General features: G+C 52.9%; 2 protein-coding genes across 2 annotated transcripts; both read left to right on the top strand.

Annotated features, from left to right (window-relative positions):
• Positions 1-1,466: 1,466 nt before the first annotated feature.
• LOC129325779 (heat shock 70 kDa protein II-like) lies at positions 1,467-3,380 on the top strand. The gene has a single exon (XM_054973677.1). It carries the CDS (start codon positions 1,467-1,469, stop codon positions 3,378-3,380), a length of 1,914 nt encoding a protein of 637 aa, XP_054829652.1.
• Positions 3,381-7,125: 3,745 nt separating this feature from the next.
• LOC129325773 (heat shock 70 kDa protein 1B-like) lies at positions 7,126-16,654 on the top strand. The gene is made up of 2 exons (XM_054973664.1): positions 7,126-8,953; positions 16,569-16,654. Exons 1-2 carry the CDS (start codon positions 7,300-7,302, stop codon positions 16,652-16,654), a joined length of 1,740 nt encoding a protein of 579 aa, XP_054829639.1. The 5' UTR covers positions 7,126-7,299.
• Positions 16,655-17,039: the final 385 nt, after the last annotated feature.

Genomic DNA, 17,039 nt, shown 5'->3' with positions numbered 1-17,039 from the left:
GAGAGAGAGAGGCAATGCAGGCGCTTTCCTTTGCTTCAAAAATTCATTACAGTTTGGATTCCAACAGATCTGGGCTGCTGACAGCAGCCGTTTCTCCTGGTGCAAAGAAACTTCACCTGGTGCAAAAGGCCCTTGAGTCAGGACAGGAGAGAGCTCCTTGTGGGCCCCTATGTTCTAATATCCCACTTTTCAGAAAGCTTAGGCTTGGTGCCATTTATCTTCCTTTATATGCAGGTGACAAATTCTGCACTTGTCCTGCCCTGAGAACTGTATTCTAAAATCCTGGCTTAGATAGACTGCTCCTGCTCAGGAGCTCAGCAGGATTTGAGTCCAGCGGCACCTGAGAGACCAAGAAGATTTTCAGGGTAGAAGCTTTCGAGAATCGGAGCTCCTTTCTTCAGATATGAGTCAGAATGTTGTTATTATTATTAAGAACCCTGAACCTCTATATCTCAGCCAGAAGGCGAGAGGGGTATTGCAAGGAAGAGCATCCAGATGCAAAGCTGTTACGCAAAAAAAGAAAAAGCCCTACCCAAAACCCAAAACTAAAGTTGATTTATGGGATTTCCTGTCCTGCCCCAGTAGGCAGCAATAGCCTCTGGCTTAGATGGTATTTTAACAAAGATTAAAAACCAGTTCCTGGAAAATAAGTCTTACCAATAGCCAGGGCTTTTTTTCAGCAGGAATACGGTGGAACGGAGTTCTGGCACCTCTTACAAATGGTCACATGGCTGGTGGCCCCGCCCCCTGATCTCCAGACAGAGGGGGTCTGGAGATCAGGGGGCGGGGCCACCAGCCATGTGACCATTTTCACCAAGGGCAATTTAAACTTCAAAAAACTCTCCCCCTTGTTCCAGCTGACCCAAAGTGACGTCATTGTGCGGTCCTCAGTTCCATCACTGAGTTCCACCACCTCTTTTCCTCTTTTCCCAGAAAAGAAGCCCTGCCAATAGCTTATTGCAAAGTAGAACTTCTATGTGCAGAGGTGGTATACCTCTGGATACCCAATGCTGGGACCAACCCCAAGCCAAGTCTCTCCGCTTCATGCCCTGCTGTGAACGTCCCAGAGGCATCTGTCCGGCCACTGCTGGAAACGGGGTGCGGTCCTTTGGCTGATGCTGCAGGACCGTCCCTAAGCCCTGTCTGGTCAGCAGCAGGAGGCAGGGAGGGAGCAGGAGCTCGGGGGGGGGGCAGGGTAGGGATGTCTACTCAGCCCGCATTGTGATGTGTGGCAGTGAAGTCATCGGGGTGGGTGAGGGGACAGCCTGATGGACTCTGCACCCTGTAGGCGGGGGAGAGCCCAAACCACCCAGTCGTAGGCAAAGGGGAAGATGCCACGGTCCCTGAAGGAAGGCTCAGGCAGGCGGCTCTGAAGTAGGAGAAGGAGAGAGGGGCCACGAGAACTCTCATGGGAGCAACAGCAGCCTTCCAGTTCCCAGCTGACCCAAAAGGCAAACAGAATCATCATGCCTAAGCGCAATCCACCGGCTATAGGGATCGACCTCGGGACCACCTACTCCTGCGTAGCTGTCTGTCAACATGGCAGAGTGGAGATCATTGCCAATGACCAGGGAAACCGGACGATGCCCAGCTACGTGGCTTTCACCAACACGGAGCACCTGGTCGGGGACCCGGCGAAGAGCCAGGCCTCTCTCAATCCCCAGAACACCGTCTTCGACGCCAAGCGGTTGATCGGCAGGAAGTACGAAGATGCCACCGTGCAAGAGGATGTGAAGCACTGGCCTTTCGCTGTGGTGAGCCATGAAGGGAAGCTCAAGGTCCAGGTTTCTCACAAGGGCAAGCAGCGGACATTTTATCCTGAAGAGATCTCAGCCATGGTGCTGGCCAAGATGAAGCAGACAGCGGAGTCCTATCTAGGCTGCTCCGTCTCCCAAGCTATTGTCACAGTACCGGCCTACTTCAACGATGCCCAGCGCCAGGCCACGATAGATGCCGGAGCCATAGCCAGCCTCCAGATCCTGAAAATCCTCAACGAGCCAACGGCAGCTGCCATTGCCTACGGCCTGAACACAAAGAGCCCAGAGGGCGGGAGCCGAAACATCCTCATTTTTGATTTGGGCGGGGGCACTTTTGACGTCTCCATTCTCTCCGCAGAGGACGGCATCTTTGAAGTGAAGGCCACGGCAGGAGACACCCACTTGGGTGGGGAGGATTTCGACAAGAGGTTGGTGGATTATCTCGCGGAGGAGTTCAAGAAGAAACACAAGGAGGACCTTCTTCAGGACAAGAAGGCCACACAGAGGCTGAAGATGGCTTGCGAGCGTGCTAAATGCACCTTGAGCGCTTGTTCCCGTGCCAGCATCTCTATTGACTCCCTCCACCGGGGGATAGACTTTCACACCACCATCACGAGAGCACGCTTTGATGACCTGTGCTCCGACCTCTTCCGAGCCACTCTGAAGCCCTTGGAGAGAGCGCTGAAAGATGCCAAGATGAAGAAGAGTGAAATCAAGGACATCGTGCTGATTGGTGGCTCCACTCGCATTCCCAAGATCCAAAAGCTCCTGAGGGATTTCTTCCACGGCAAGGAGTTGTGTAAGGGCATCAACCCCGATGAGGCTGTGGCCTATGGAGCGGCCATCCAGGCAGCCGTCTTGACGGGCCACCAGACCCCCCACATGCAGAATATGTTCCTTCTAGATGTCACCCCTCTGTCTCTGGGGATCAACACTCAAGGTGGAGTCATGGCGACCATAATAAAGCGCAACTCGCCTCTCCCTACCAAGGAGACCATGGAATTCACCACCACAGAGGACGACCAAGACACCATCTTATTCATGGTCTACGAAGGGGAGAGAGCATTGACGAAGCACAACCACCTGCTGGGCACGTTCACCTTGAAAGGCATTCCTCCTGCACCTTGCGGGGTTCCAGTCATTACAGTTACCTTTTCCATTGATGAAAACAATATCCTGACTGTGTCCGCGAAGGACATGGAAACCGGGAACACCAGCCACTTCACCATTTCAGACACCAGGGGCCGGCTCGGCAAAGAGGAGATCGAAAGCATCGTGCAGAAGGCGGAAGAGTTCCGAGTGCACGACATGTCCCAGCAGGAGAAGATTGAAGCAATTAATTCCTTGGAGTCCTGCACCCTTGAGCTAAAGAGAGCAGCTGAAGACGAAGTTCTGGATGTCGCGGCCAAAAAGAGAATGCTGGAAATGTGCGAGAGTACCACCTCCTGGCTGGAGGGGAACTGCTCGGTGGAAAAGGAAGACTGCGAGCAGCGTCAGAGAGACCTCGAGGAGACGTGGGACGCCATCTGCAGTACGCATGTTCAGGACGAGAGGGAAGACGGGACACCTGGAGAAGATCAGGCCGATGTAGGCAAGGAAGACACCACAGAGGACATGGACTGAACCACCTATGGCCACAGCATCTAGCTCCATCTACAGGGCACATTAAAAATCTGGGTAAAAATTCACCCTGTATCTCGGTAGAGAGGGCAGCCCGGCTGTGTATATTCTGCTGTCTAATCTCCATAGCAAGCGAGTTCAGAGTAGCACTTGGTATTAGGCACAGGGCTCAGTCCCCTGAGGAATCCCAGCTCTCAAAAGCAAGCTGGGTAGCCTTTTGTAGCCTCTTGAATCAGAGACTCCTGCCAGGTAAGAGGGGCCTGGGCATTTGGCCATGGGAACTTACCCGGGGGCGGGGGGGGCAGCTTTGCTTCAGCTTCACCAGTGCAAGTGGCCAGAAGGCAGTTTTGTAGCTTCCAGGGCCAGGGGGCACGCAGACTTCCACTGGTTCCTCAGGGACAGGCCAAGCTGCTCACCTCCAGAGCGGAAACCCCCAGGCGGTAGGAAGCAGGAGGCGGCTGGAGCGGTGTTCCTTGTGGCCGAAGGCAGGGCTCCAAGGTCCTGCCTAGTGCTTTGGTGGCTCCCCGAGCAGAGTCAATTGTGCATATGTAGGATGTGGAATCTGCAAAATTTGTGCTTGCGTCTTGTTTTACTGAGCACGGAATTGTTTCCCTCATAGAGGCAAGACGAAGGTATTTGTGTGAAGAAGAAATCTGAAACATCTACGGGCTAAGGTTGCCAGCTCCAGGTTGAGAAGTTCCTGGAGTTTGGGAGGGGGAGGCTGGAGAGGGTGTGGCTTCTGTAGGGGAGGAGCTTCAGCAGGATGTCCTGCACCAAAGCCCACCCTCCAGAGCTGCCATTTCGTCCAGAGGGAACGGCCCTCTGTCGTTTGGAGAGCAGTTGTTATTCCAGCAGTCCTGCAGGCCCCACCTGGAGCTTGGCAACCCTACTGCAGGCCCCCCCAAAATGCATTTTTAAAACAAAACAGTGGTGGGAAAAATGGCCTCAGCTGTATCCCTCTGGCACGGAACAGAGTCGCAGGCCTTGGGAGTCACCCCAGGCAAAACCTGCAGAGCAGCTCCCTTACCAGGCTGGGGGGCAGCGGCAGCCAGGAACAGAAGCCGAATAACGGGATGTTTGGGACTAGGCCAGCCGTGGCAGGCTGCAGCCAGTGCAAAGGAAGTCTTAGCAGGAGCAGGCAAAGCGACAGGGTGGGCTCCAGAATTTAGGGTGCCAAAAAGACCAGCGGAGGGGAAGGCGTGTGTGAACGGAGGAGGCGTCCCGAGGACCTTCTCCCAGATGTGGCTCACTACTTACACCCAGTGTGTTTGCTTCACCTTGCATGGGAAAGCTGGGTTCCCCTCCCCCTTCTGCACAGTCTCCCGGGGCTTCCATGGATCCCCCTCCCCCTTTCCCAAATCTGCTTTCCTGCAATGTTTTGGGAAAGATCACAGCAAATCCAGGGTGACCGTGTGGATGGGAATGTCCAGATCTTCCCAGTCCTGTCCACATTGGCACCATTTTCTCTGCCCCAGTCCTAGATCTGCCAACTCCAGGTTGGGAAATTCCTGGAGATTTAGGGCTGCCAACCTCCAGGTGGTGGCTGGTGATCTCCCAGCACTGCAACTGGTCTCCAGACCACAGAGATCAGTTCACGCGGAGAAAAGGGCTACTTTGGAGGGTGGAAATGGCCTTATACCTTGCTGAGGCCCCTCCTTTCCCCAAACTCCACCCTCCCCAGGCTCCACCCCCCAAATCTCCAGGAATTTCCAAACCTGGATCTGGCAACCGTAGACTGAGGGCAAAGCCAGGAGAGGGTGGCGATTGGGGAGGGAAGGCAGCTCAGTGGATTATAATGCCACAGGGTTCCCCTCTCCAGAGCAGCCATTTTCTGCAGGGGAAGTGATCCCTGTAGTTGTGATTCTGGGAGATCTCCAGGCCCCCACCTGGAGGCTGGTAACCTTACACGGTCTCCCCATGGCCGCCATTTCCCCACCAGCCCCAGAAGGCTTTTTTAAAAAATTGCCCTTGACATACTGTTCTGGCGTTATAATGTAATGATCGTTCTGTCAGGTTCTCTGAATCCCACCCCGCACCCTCCGTGATCAGGCACGCAAGCCAGGCGAGACTCAGGGCCAAACGGTTTTGGCCCCCACTTATCTTGGCAGAGGGCAAGAACTGCAAGGGAAGCCCCGCAGACCCTTGGAGAATATTGTCCAGCTTCTCCAGATTTTGATTTGGACCTCAGGCCGTCTGGAACAATCTCACTTTGCCACGCTCGGGGCCAACACGGGAGACGCAAGGGGCGCTCCGGGCAGTCCAACACCTGCGCTGATGCTACGGTGGACACACGTACATCCTGCATGTGCGTGCATACGTCTGTTTGCAAAATAAGAGCCTTCTCTTTGCAACTGAAGCAAGGGGCCTGGATAAATGTGTGGTTTCAATCTGCCATTCAGCTGTGCTTGTGTTGAATGGAACATGGGAATTACTCCGTGTGCGTATCTGAAAAATCAAGGATACACAGTACACAGACTGTAAGTGCATTTTTGTAACTTGTGAAGAGAGTTCAAGTTTAAAGGGCAGTTGGGGGCAGTTTGGGGGGGGGGGTGCAACAGCCTTTTGCACGCACCAGGAAGTGCAGTGGCAGTTCCTACAGCCCATTGGGCAGCCGTCTAAGGCTGGGCAGTCAGTCATCCCCACCCCCCCCCCGTGGCCAGTGGGGCTCACCCTCTTCCAGCCATGGCCCCCTCCCAGGGGCTGGGCAGGGGGAAGAAAGGGTGGGCTGTGGGGCTGCCCAGCTGTGGAGGGGCTTTCTGCTTTCTGCAACCAGAAGATCTAATTTATTAAGCCAGGCAAAGCTACTCCACTGGAGTGCACACATTCTGCCATGTTTGTTCCATCACTTTTGTTGATGACATTTGTATGCAGGTTTTCCATTTTTTAAAAAAAGCAATAATATAAAAATAGAAAATTGTAACCCATCAGTTATGAAAGGCATCCACACAACCAACGGCCGTCAGCTAAACGAGACAAGACGGCCAATCCAGCCTGCCAAGGAATATTCTATAGCAAAGCTTGCATTTTGCATTCGGGGAGGCAAGTACTGCAGAAAGCGGCAGGTACTCAGGGGACAGTCAGACCTGGAAGTTATTTTTTCTCAAGCTCCTCCTCTGCCAGGGTAAGTCACTGACCCTCAGTTCCCCACCTATAAAATGGGCACAATCGCAGTCCACTTCAGGCTCCGCCCCTTGATCTGGAGGGAGAACCAATGGCTGTCTCTGTGGGTGGAGACATGCTGAGACCGGCCTTCAGTCTGCAGTGTGAAAGGGGCTTGTCGCATGAGGCTGTGCTCTCACCTCCAGAGAGCCTTCAGTTCTCCCTGACGGCTAAAAATGCCGCCAAGCCAGGCCTCGGTCTTCGTCCAGCGGCCGGCAGATCCGAAGGTTCCTGGCTCACATCCCAGCTGACCCTGACAGAAAGTGAGAAACTGGACCGGATGCAGGCCAAGTGGGAAGGGGAGGTCTGCTGAAGCTCAGCTGGCCCCAGAGCCCTTTATGACATAAAGCGTGATGGAGCAGCACCTCCCCTCTTGGGAGAAACATCCAGAGGAAAGAGAGGCAGAGGGAAACCCCCAGGAGCCAAGGAGACCGGCCCGCCCAGGTTGCCAATTTTCCATCTTTGGCAGAAGGGCCAATTCCTGGGGACAGGCGCATCTATGGGAGCAGATCTCAGCCACGGGAATGTCAATAACCTATGCGATGGCTCCACACCACAGCCTGTTCCCAGGTTTAGACCGGCACCAGCCAGAACCCGACCAAAGGGCCCAGCCGTGGGGATTGATCTCGGCACCACCTCTTCCTGCGTGGCCATCTGCCAGAAGGGCAAGGTGGAAACCATCGTCAACAACTACAGCAACCGAATCACCCCCAGCTGCGTGGCGTTCACCAACCGGGAGCGCCTCGTGGGAGAACCGGCAGAGATGCAGAGAGGCCTCGATCCGGAGAACACCGTCTTCGGTGCAAAGCGGCTGATTGGGCGTCGCTATGACGACCCTGCCGTGCAGAGCAGTATGAAGTGCTGGCCTTTCCGAGTGGTTGAGTGTGCAGAGAAGGTCCGAGTGCAAGTGTCCTATAGAGGGATGGAGAAGGCTTTTTATCCAGAGGAAATCTCGGCCATGGTGCTGTCCAAGCTGAAGCAGGCGGCGGAGGCCTATCTAGGCCGCCCAGTCTCCCAGGCGGTCATCACGGTCCCAGCCTACTTCAGTGACGCCCAGCGCCAGGCCACCATTGATGCCGGCGCCATTGCGGGACTCAGGGTCCTGAGGCTGATCAGTGAGCCCAGTGCAGCCGCCATCGCCTATGGCCTGAATGACGACACCCACTGGAAAGTGAAGAGGAACATCCTTGTCTTTGCCCTGGGTGGGGGGACACTGGATGTGTCTGTCCTCTCTGTCCAAGACGGCATCTTTGAAGTGGTCGCTACAACCGGAGATACGCAGCTGGGCGGAGAGGACTTTGACCGGCGGCTGCTGGACCATCTCATGCAGGAATTCCAGAAGAAACACAAAGAGGATCTCGGCCAGAGCGCCAAGGCAGTGCAGAGGCTGCAGGTGGCTTGTGAGAAAGCGAAACGGGCCCTGAGCGCCAACGTTAGGGCCACCGTCTCCGTTGACGCCCTGCACCAGGGAGTGGACTTCTGCGCCACCATCACCCGGGCCTGCTTCGAAGACCTGTGTGCTGATCTCTTCCAGGCCACGATGGATCACGTGGAGAGGGCCCTGGAGGATGCTGGGATGAAAAAGGCCCAGATCCATGACATTGTGCTCGTGGGAGGCTCTACGCGCATCCCCATGATACAGAACCTCCTGTCAAAATTCTTTGAGGGGAAGGCGCTCCGGAAGAGTATCAACCCCGAGGAAGCCGTGGCGCACGGGGCAGCCATCCAAGCAGCCATCTTGACGGGCCACCGGTACCAGAACCTGCAGAACCTTCTGCTCTTGGACGTGACCCCCGTTTCCCTGGGACTGGAGACCGTAGGGGGGGTGATGGACGTCGTGGTGAAGCGTAACTCTCCCATCCCAACCAAGGAGACCAGAAACTTCTCCACCACCGAGGACAACCAAAACAGCCTTTTCTTGCAGATCTACGAAGGGGAGCGAACGCTGACCAAACACAACCGCCTCCTGGGAACGGTCACTCTGAGCGGCCTTTGCCCTGCGCCACGTTGCGTGCCGGTTATTGTGGTCACCTTTGCCGTGGATCACAACAACATCCTCACTGTTTCTGCTACGGAAAGAGGCACCGGCAACAGTAGACAGCTCGTCATCACGAACGCCCGAGGCAGGCTGGATCGAGAAGAGATGGAGCGCATCGTACAAGAGGAGGAAGAATACAGAGAACAGGAGAAGGTGGAACAGGAGAAGACAGAAGCCTTGAACTCTTTGGAGTCCTCCACTTTCCAGCTCAAGAGGGTTGCTGAGCAAGGAAAGTCGCTGGACGATCGAGCCAAGAGGAGGGTGCTGGAGATGTGTGAGGAGACCGCCTTGTGGCTGGAGGAAAACCAGCTGGCGCCAAAGAAGGAGTACGAGGAGCGGAAGAGAGAGCTGGAGGACGTGTGCTATTCCATCATCACCCATTTCAGCAAGGATGACGACATGGAGAGAAAATGCTAGGGTAGGTAAGGGAGCACATTAAAGAAAAAATAGCGTGGATGAAAATGGTCCACTTCTTTGGGGGGAGGTGCATACAACAAAGGACACTCACTCACTCACACACACAGAGTGTCGCTGGATCTTCCACGGGAAGGAGGTGTGAGTTGCGGCCAACATTTTCCTAAAAGAAAATCGGAAGCCCAGTTTGGTGGTTCGGGCGAAACAATGAAGGAATTTTGACAAGCCAAGTGTTTCAGCCGTGGGGTTTCTCAGGAAGACATTTCCCATGCCCTGCGCTCTCTCTCTCTTTTTAAAGAAGAAAGTTGAGGTCGCATCGACACAAAATGTGCTTCTCGTCCAGTCAAGCCATCAGAGCTTCCTCCTCCAGGGGCTTGCCGTGGCCTGGGCTTCTCTGCAGCCAGAGGGAGACATACTTGGTTCTCTTCTCTTCCCTTTAGCAGCCCAGTCCTTTGTGCAGGTTTTCTTGAGGGCCTTTCTGGGTCTTTGCCAGTCAGTTTGTAGGACTGCATGTGCCACACAGGTCTCGCCTTATGTAGCAAATGACACCGGGCTAACGTGAACAAGTTAGGAGTGCCTTGCCAGCCTCGATTTGGTGCCACAGGCTTCATTTCAGGAAGATGCTTCTTTTGTCTTCCAAGTTCTCATACTGGGGTGCAGCGGAGGGTCAGAAGATGGTGCCAAATTTTTCAAGGAGGCAGGTTAGTCTGGTATTGGGGGAGATCACAGATCCAGTGTGCCCAACACACACAGCCAAACCCAGCAGCTGTGCACCTCAGATTGCTTTCCAAAGTTGTATCTGAGCTTTCAGCCCACACACACAGCTTTTAGCATACACACACACACCACTCTGATACCCTTCCTCTCAAGATATTTATTTATTTCTGCCCTGGTTTTCTCTGCAATGGGACCCAGAGCGGCTTGCAATAATATTTCCGCCCTTCGATTTTATCCTGTGAGGTAGGTTAGGCTGAGAGGGTGTGGCTGGCCTGAGCTTCCATGGCAGAGCGGGATTTGAACCTAGGCCTCCCAGATCCCAGTCTGATGCTCTAACCACTACACAACACTGGGAAGAAATACTAAGCAGCAGGGCTTTTTTTCTGGGAAAAGAGATGGTGGAACTCAGTGGGTTGCCCTCGGAGAAAATGGTCACATGGCTGGTGGCCCCGCCCCCTGATCTCCAGACAGAGGGCAGTTGAGATTTCCCTCCGCGCTGAGTGGCGCGGAGGGCAATCTCAACTCCCCTGTCTGGAGATCAGGAGGCGGGGCCACCAGCCATGTGACCATTTTCAAGTGGTTTCGGAACTCCGTTCCACCGCGTTCCTGCTGAAAAAAAGCTCTGCTAAGCAGTATCCCTAAGGGGGCCTAAGCATGGACCTTCCTTCTGTTTTCATTCATTCATTCATTCATTCATTCATTCATTCATTCATTCTATGTGGCCTTTCTACTCAAAATAGGGTCCCAAGACGGTGAATGTTAAAACACTAAAAAACAATTTTAAAACAACAGTTTAAAACAATTTGAATTTAGAATAATATTTTAAATGGTGTAAAAAACACTTCAATAAACACACAAACAAACACTGAACACAAAAAGCAGGAAGGAGGCTGAGAACAGCCGTTGGGGGTATGCCAGACAAAACCAAAACGCTTCCCGCTGTCCTGGCAGGAGAGAGTCTGTGGAACTCATGTCAGCGGCAAGATCTTGGTTCTTGGCGTGGAAGGAGTCCTGGCTGGCCGGCCGGCTGGCTGATGGTGCTGGGCTGAAAAGCCACATGGGAGCCCTCCGGGAAGGCCAGCCTGTCCACAAGGTCACCTGGGTGACTGTGTAGGAAATTAACAGTTAAGTCGCAGAGTTTAAGGCAAAGATTGCACATTGGAATTAGTGTGAACAGACACACACTCCAGTAGAGCTCTGTAAGAATATAAAAATCGGGTGACGTTGGATGAAAATAAATTGCTAGACTGACTACATCTTGCTAGTAAAAGGTAGTCCTAAGACTGAGACTAACTCTGAACAAAGAACAATAAAACTTCAGTATACAGCATCACTTAATTGCCCCCCCCCCCAATAAGCAGGTTGCCCAATAGAAAATCCTAATTCTACTTCATTAAGCTTAGAGACTCCCCTTTCCATGGCGGGAATCCTTATTCAAGGCCTAAGTAGTTACATGCAAATAAGTTTAACTAAGTCACACATACACTTTAATTCTTTCATGACTGAAACGGAAACGCTAAATCCCAACAGACTGCCTAGGGCAGCAAAGGTGGAGGGGTGCTAAAGAGCCCTGTTGCTGCCCTGGCCGGTCACCCGCACCTGATGGGGGCCTGTCTCAGGATGTGTCAGAGCCCAAGTGGGCTCTTCCCTTTCTCTTCTCCTTCTCCCTCCCTCTGTGGGGGCAGGGAGCAGGGGCAGCCTCCCTCCCTTATGGCAGGGGGCTGAGGAGGCAAGGAGGGTAGTCTGGGAGGGGTGGCAAACCCCAGGGTGCCAAAAAACCCTGAGCCAGCCCTGCCCGCCAGAGCATGTGATTGGGAGCCCAAGCACCACCCACTGCCTTGCAAGCACATGGCACATGCTGAAGCCACCAGCCATCAAAGCTCTTGATTCTCTGACCCTTCTGTCTTCGCAGCAGGATTCTTAGGTGGGGGAGCTAAGCGGCCTGCAAGTCCAAGCCTTGCTGCAGATACGGTTTTCCTGAAGAGGAGACCAGGTGGACGGGGTGGGGCGGGGGCGACGATGAATCCCGGCACATCTGACTATTGTTCCTTCGCCACCAATCGCCTCCCCCAGAGTCCCTGCAGGTGTCAACACATGGAAAACAGAAGAGAAGCCATTAAGCAGGCAGAAGGGAGCCCCCTTGCTCGCTGGGACAGGGCGGGCGGGCTGGCCGGCCCCTCTCTCTTGAAAGCAGCAGCAGAAGACGGAACGGGGGCCTTGGCACCTCTGCCTCGGTTTCCTATCAGCAGCCAATTATTATGCAGGCCGTTTCTCCCGGTGGTAATAGACTTTAATCACAAGGAAGTCATTTGATTTCCCTGTACTGTGATTGGGCTTTAATTAATGGCCACTTACGGGAAGGGAAAGGGGGTGCACCAAGGAGCGAGTGGGCGGGCGAGGGGGGGTCCTTGCTTCCCCCCCCCCAAGCAGATGACAAATGTTGGGAGAAGTCTGTGATAGGGCCTCTGAGGAAGGGTTGCTGATACAGAAATCTGGCTGGTTGGAACTTCTCCACAGGGCCAGCCATATCTGGCTGAATATTACATTGCTACAACTGGGCAAGTGCGTAGGGGTGGGCGGGGGATACAGCGGCTGGGTTCATGAGATGTCAGTGGGCAGCTGGCACGACCCTGTGAGCACAAATTCAGGGGAACATCTGGCGCTGCTGAGTGCAGAATTTCAGCCCTTTTTGAAAGAAGCCGCGGCGAGTCTTTAGCCTTTTTGACATAGAGCCTCGCTACAAGTGACATCTTCCACGCGAAGGGCACTTGATCATTTTCGCAAGTCTTTCTGGGTACTGAAGTCCCTCTCCCACACCCCTTTTCCTTCTGTTCCTTCCCGTCTCCGTTAGCACGGCTGCCTGAAGAGACGGAGAAAGCCTACGAGAGCAGCTTTTGCAAATCATCTTGCTGGGGGGTGGGGAATGCTCTAGAGAAAGCTGACATGTGAAGTCCTCCCCTCTCTGTTAGAACTGTTAGGATCGCTGCCTTAAAAGTCAGAGAAAGCCTGCGTTTGCAAATCGTTTCTCTAGTCGCAAGCCTGCTCTCAATGATCTTTGGGGGCGGGCAGCTGCAACTTTCTAAGCTTTCTCTAGAGTATTTCCCCCCCTCCCCGAGCAAGACGATTAGCAAAGTTGCAGCGGGCAGCTCGGGGAGGGGGGGAATACTCTAGAGAAAGCTTAGAAAGTTGCAGCTTTCTCTGACTTTTAAGGCAGCGATCCTAACAGTTCTAACAGAGAGGGGAGGACTTCACATGTCAGCTTTCTCTAGAGCATTCCCCACCCCCCAGCAAGATGATTTGCAAAAGCTGCTCTCCTAGGCTTTCTCCGTCTCTTCAGGCAGCCGTGCTAACGGAGACGGGAAGGAACAGAAGGAAAAGGGGTGTGGGAGAGGGACTTCAGTACCCAGAAAGACTTGCGAAAATGATCAAGTGCCCTTCGCGTGGAAGATGTCACTTGTAGCGAGGCTCTGAGAAGTGAGATTTCAGAGGCTGAAACATAAAATCAGTATTGGCCAGGAGGCTTCAGAGCGCCATCGGGTCCCATGCCCCTTCTCACAGCTGGCAGAAGCAGAGTAAATTATGCCTGTCAAACTTCCTGAATAAATTCTGAAATATGATTGGTTTGACGGCCATGATTTATATAGAACGTGGGGATTGCTACTAGCCCAGACGGAATTCATGGCAAGGGGAATATTTAGGAAAATTCAGTTTATCAGTGTCTGCTCGACCAGAAAGCTAAATGGAGCCTCCATGTAATGAGACAGTATACCAGATTCTTGAGGCACACAAAAGAGAAGAGATCTTGCCTTCGTAGCCTCCTTATGGGCTTCTCAGGGACATCTGGCTAGCTAGCGTCGAAGTAAAGGGCTAGACCGACCCTGCGCCTGATCCTGCAACGCCAGTTCTGTTTCTGCAGCTCACAGAATCCAGCAGTTCCTTGTGCAGACCTGAACAGTCTTAGCCCAGAAGTCCCATTTAGTTTATCCGCACAGTCGGACCATGGAGTTGTGAAGACAATGCGCGCATCATTGCGCTAGAAATAGCCTCCTCTAAGGGAGACTGCAGCGCACAGTTCACTTGCGTAGACCTGTTGCTTATTGGCGGGCAGCGGGATGTGCGCCCTGAGTCTTTCTTTTGCTCCCATCTGGCCATCCCTTCGGGCCGTGCTGACCCCTGCTGCTGTACCCATTTAGGCTAGATTACTGCCAAGTGCTGAACAGGGAGCTGGCCTTGGAGGCTGCTGAGAAACTCCACCACGGGAAGAACGCGGCTGCTTGCCTGTTGGCGGCAGCGAGCCCTTGCGGTTGCAGTATGCCCGCCTGGAAACGTCTTCAAGGGTTGCTGATTTGCTTCTGGGCCCAATTCAAGGCGCTAATCCTTAGCACATCATGACCTGTGTGGCCCTCATTACTCAAGGACTGGGGAGGGGCAGGTTCACAGGTGCCTGTGATTGTCTCTCTTGGAGGGCCAGCTGCCCCCCTCGGGGCAAGCTCTGCCTCCTGCACCTCCTTTCCCGATGGCGCCTGTTTTTGCAAGCTGCTCCTGAGAGAGTGTTTCCAAGCCCGGCTGCTCTGAGGAACAGAAAGAGGGGCGCACGGGCTCCCTGCCTGGCAGAGTCCCCCAGTTAGGTACGCCTTGAGCTTCTTTTGAGGTCCTTTTAGGCTGGGAAGATGTTGCTGGGAGTTTTTAATAATCTAGTGTGTACTGGATAGTAAGCCAACTTGACCTTTTTTGAAAAAACAAGATGAAAAAGGTTTTTTTAAAAAAATCCACTGAAAAGCATTGGTTTTGCAGCCGTGTGAAAATTCTGTCGGCTGCACCTGACTTTGGGGTTAGGCACACACAAAAATTCCCTTTCCATTCATTTTTGTATAGTATTTTCTGCTTAGTTTCTCAAATATCCTTCTCACTCATATTTCTCTTCTTGGTTATAGTTATTTGGTTCCACTGATTTTAGGGGAGACACATTTCCACCTGTAGCTTTTGTTTCCCATCCAATGAGGGTTGCCACATGCCCACTTCAGCAGAACAACTCTTGCCGCCAGTGGGCCCTTCCTGCCACCATTCAGCCGGGCACTGGGAGAAAATAGGGGAGGAAATGGGGGGTGGACACCAGTATCCTGACGCACTGACAGCACTTCCAGAGCGCCGGAAGTGATGTCAGCGTGCCACTGGCGCCACGCTAGCAATTAGTCAAATCTCTATCATTAAACCACAGAGTTTGGGCCAATGCCGTTAATGAGGTCCCGGTTTGGGAGGTGAGTGGCAACCCAGCAGGGATGAAACTCTCCGGGCCGGGATCCCTCTGCCACAGGAGCCTCCTTGCCTGCTCTCAGGCTGAAGGGGGAAACGGTCTTTACTTTAATTGCTTAATCCTGCAATTAAAATCCTCACTTTCCAAGGAAGCAGAAGGAGACTTTGGAAGGCTGGTCGTGGTGGGTACAACTAGCAGGGGGTCTTCTGGTTTGGCACCCAAGCAGGGCGGGGGAGGTGTTCTGTATTCAAACATAGATGCAGAGGAGTTAGCCGTGTTAGTCTGTGGTCGCAAAATCAAAAAGAGTCCAGTAGCACCTTTAAGACTAACCAATTTTATTGTAGCATAAGCTTTCGAGAAGAGAACTTGATTCTTGAAAGCTTATGCTACGATAAAATTGTAAAATAAAATACAATAAAATTGGTTAGTCTTAAAGGTGCTACTGGACTCTTTTTGATTTTGTATTTAAACAGAAATGCATTGTTTGTTTGTTTCCTTATGTTTTTCGTTGTATGCCTTTCTCACGGATACTCAAGGTAGTTTACACAGCGTAAGTCTGGATTGCAGACATTTGAAAACAAGCATAGAAACAAATGTTTTGAAGAAACAAAACATAAATAAGTGGACATGAATGTATTAAAGGATGCAGAAACTCCCAGTAGGAGTGTATCTACACCAACAGATAGTACCCAGCAGTATAATCTGCAGGCCGTGACTCTTTGCCGAGATATTTGACGGATCCATTTCTTACTGCAGAGGCCTATCACCTGAGTGAAAAAGCCTTCAGTTTTGCATAGCTTGCAAAAAGCCAAGAGAGTGGGGGGATCTCTGGACCTCTTCAGGCAGGCCACTCCATAAGACGGGGGCTACGCAGTTAATGCATGAGTGTGGGGAACCGCTGATTTTACCCAACTGCAGTGTGGGGTCTGCAGAAGGCCCTGGTGCCATGGCAGAGCGTAGAGAGAGACATGATCCTGCATATATTAGGGATCGGGGCCGTAAAGAACTTTATATGTGACAGCCAGGGCTATTTTTCTGGGAAAAGAGGTGGTGGAACTCAGTGGGTTGCCCTCGGAGAAAATGGTCACATGGCTGGTGGCCCTGATCTCCAGGCAGAGGGGAGTTGAGATTGCTCTCGGAGGGCAATCTAAACCCCCCTCTGTCTGGAGATCAGGGGGCGGGGCCGCCAGCCATGTTACCATTTTCAAGCGGTTCTGGAACTGCATTCCACCGCGTTCCTGCTGAAAAAAAGCCCTGGTGACAGCCAACATCTTGTATCGAGCCCAGTAATAGAAAGGTCGGCAATGGCGTGACTGCACAATGGGAGTCATATGCATGCTCCGCCCAGCTCCTGCAGCATTTTGACTCCAAATTGACTCTGAAGGGAGACCCATGTAGGGGTCCCATGTACATAGGGGTCCCATGTAGTCTAGTCCAGAGGTTGCCTCGGCATCGATCCCATTGCCCAGATCGGCTGTGCCGGGGGGGTGGGCATCTTCCATGGTAGGCTGAGCGGGGAGAAGGCCTTTTTGCAGAAGCAGCACTGGATCCAGTATAACCCCGCCTAGGCTCTTAACTAGCAGTCTCGCTACACAGTTTCTTCTTTTACGAGTTCTCCAGGGAGCCATCCCGTGCTCTGTGCAGACACGCACATCACCTTGGGAATTGGCTTCTATAAAAAAAGGGAGAGTGTAAACGGGCTCAGAAAACTGCCGCCAGGGGAGGGGAAATTCCTGCCTTTCTCCCAAGCTTTTTTCCCCATGCAAGGGGAGACATTTCCCCCATTTCTGCTGCTCCACGTGGAGGTATTGTGTTTCACTCACCTGGGAGGAACAGTGAGGAGTCAGGCTTCCCAGTTGAATTTCTATTTCTATTAGAAACCAATTGGTGGCAATCACTCCTCTTGTGGAATGGAAGGGCCAGCCTCCCACTCCACCCCCCCCCCAACCCCGCACAGTGATGTTGGCAAAAAGAAGACTTCCTATTAAGCTTAAAGCCATAGAATCATAACGATGCATCTGAGGAAGAGAGCTGTGGTTCTCAAAAGCTTATGCTACAATAAAGTTGGTTCATCTTAAAG

This window comes from Eublepharis macularius, chromosome 1 (genome assembly GCF_028583425.1).
Source record: "Eublepharis macularius isolate TG4126 chromosome 1, MPM_Emac_v1.0, whole genome shotgun sequence".
NCBI classification, from domain to species: domain Eukaryota; kingdom Metazoa; phylum Chordata; class Lepidosauria; order Squamata; family Eublepharidae; genus Eublepharis; species Eublepharis macularius.
This window is presented reverse-complemented; position numbering and strand designations above follow the sequence as displayed.

Excerpts from the sequence above, each read along its gene's own strand:
- LOC129325779 (XM_054973677.1), top strand. The coding sequence starts at position 1,467 with ATGCCTAAGCGCAATCCACCGGCTATAGGGATCGACCTCGGGACCACC.
- LOC129325773 (XM_054973664.1), top strand. The coding sequence starts at position 7,300 with ATGCAGAGAGGCCTCGATCCGGAGAACACCGTCTTCGGTGCAAAGCGG. Across the intron at positions 8,954-16,568 it reads GTGCTATTCCATCATCACCC|GAGTTCTCCAGGGAGCCATC; the intron begins ATTTCAGCAAGG and ends TTCTTCTTTTAC.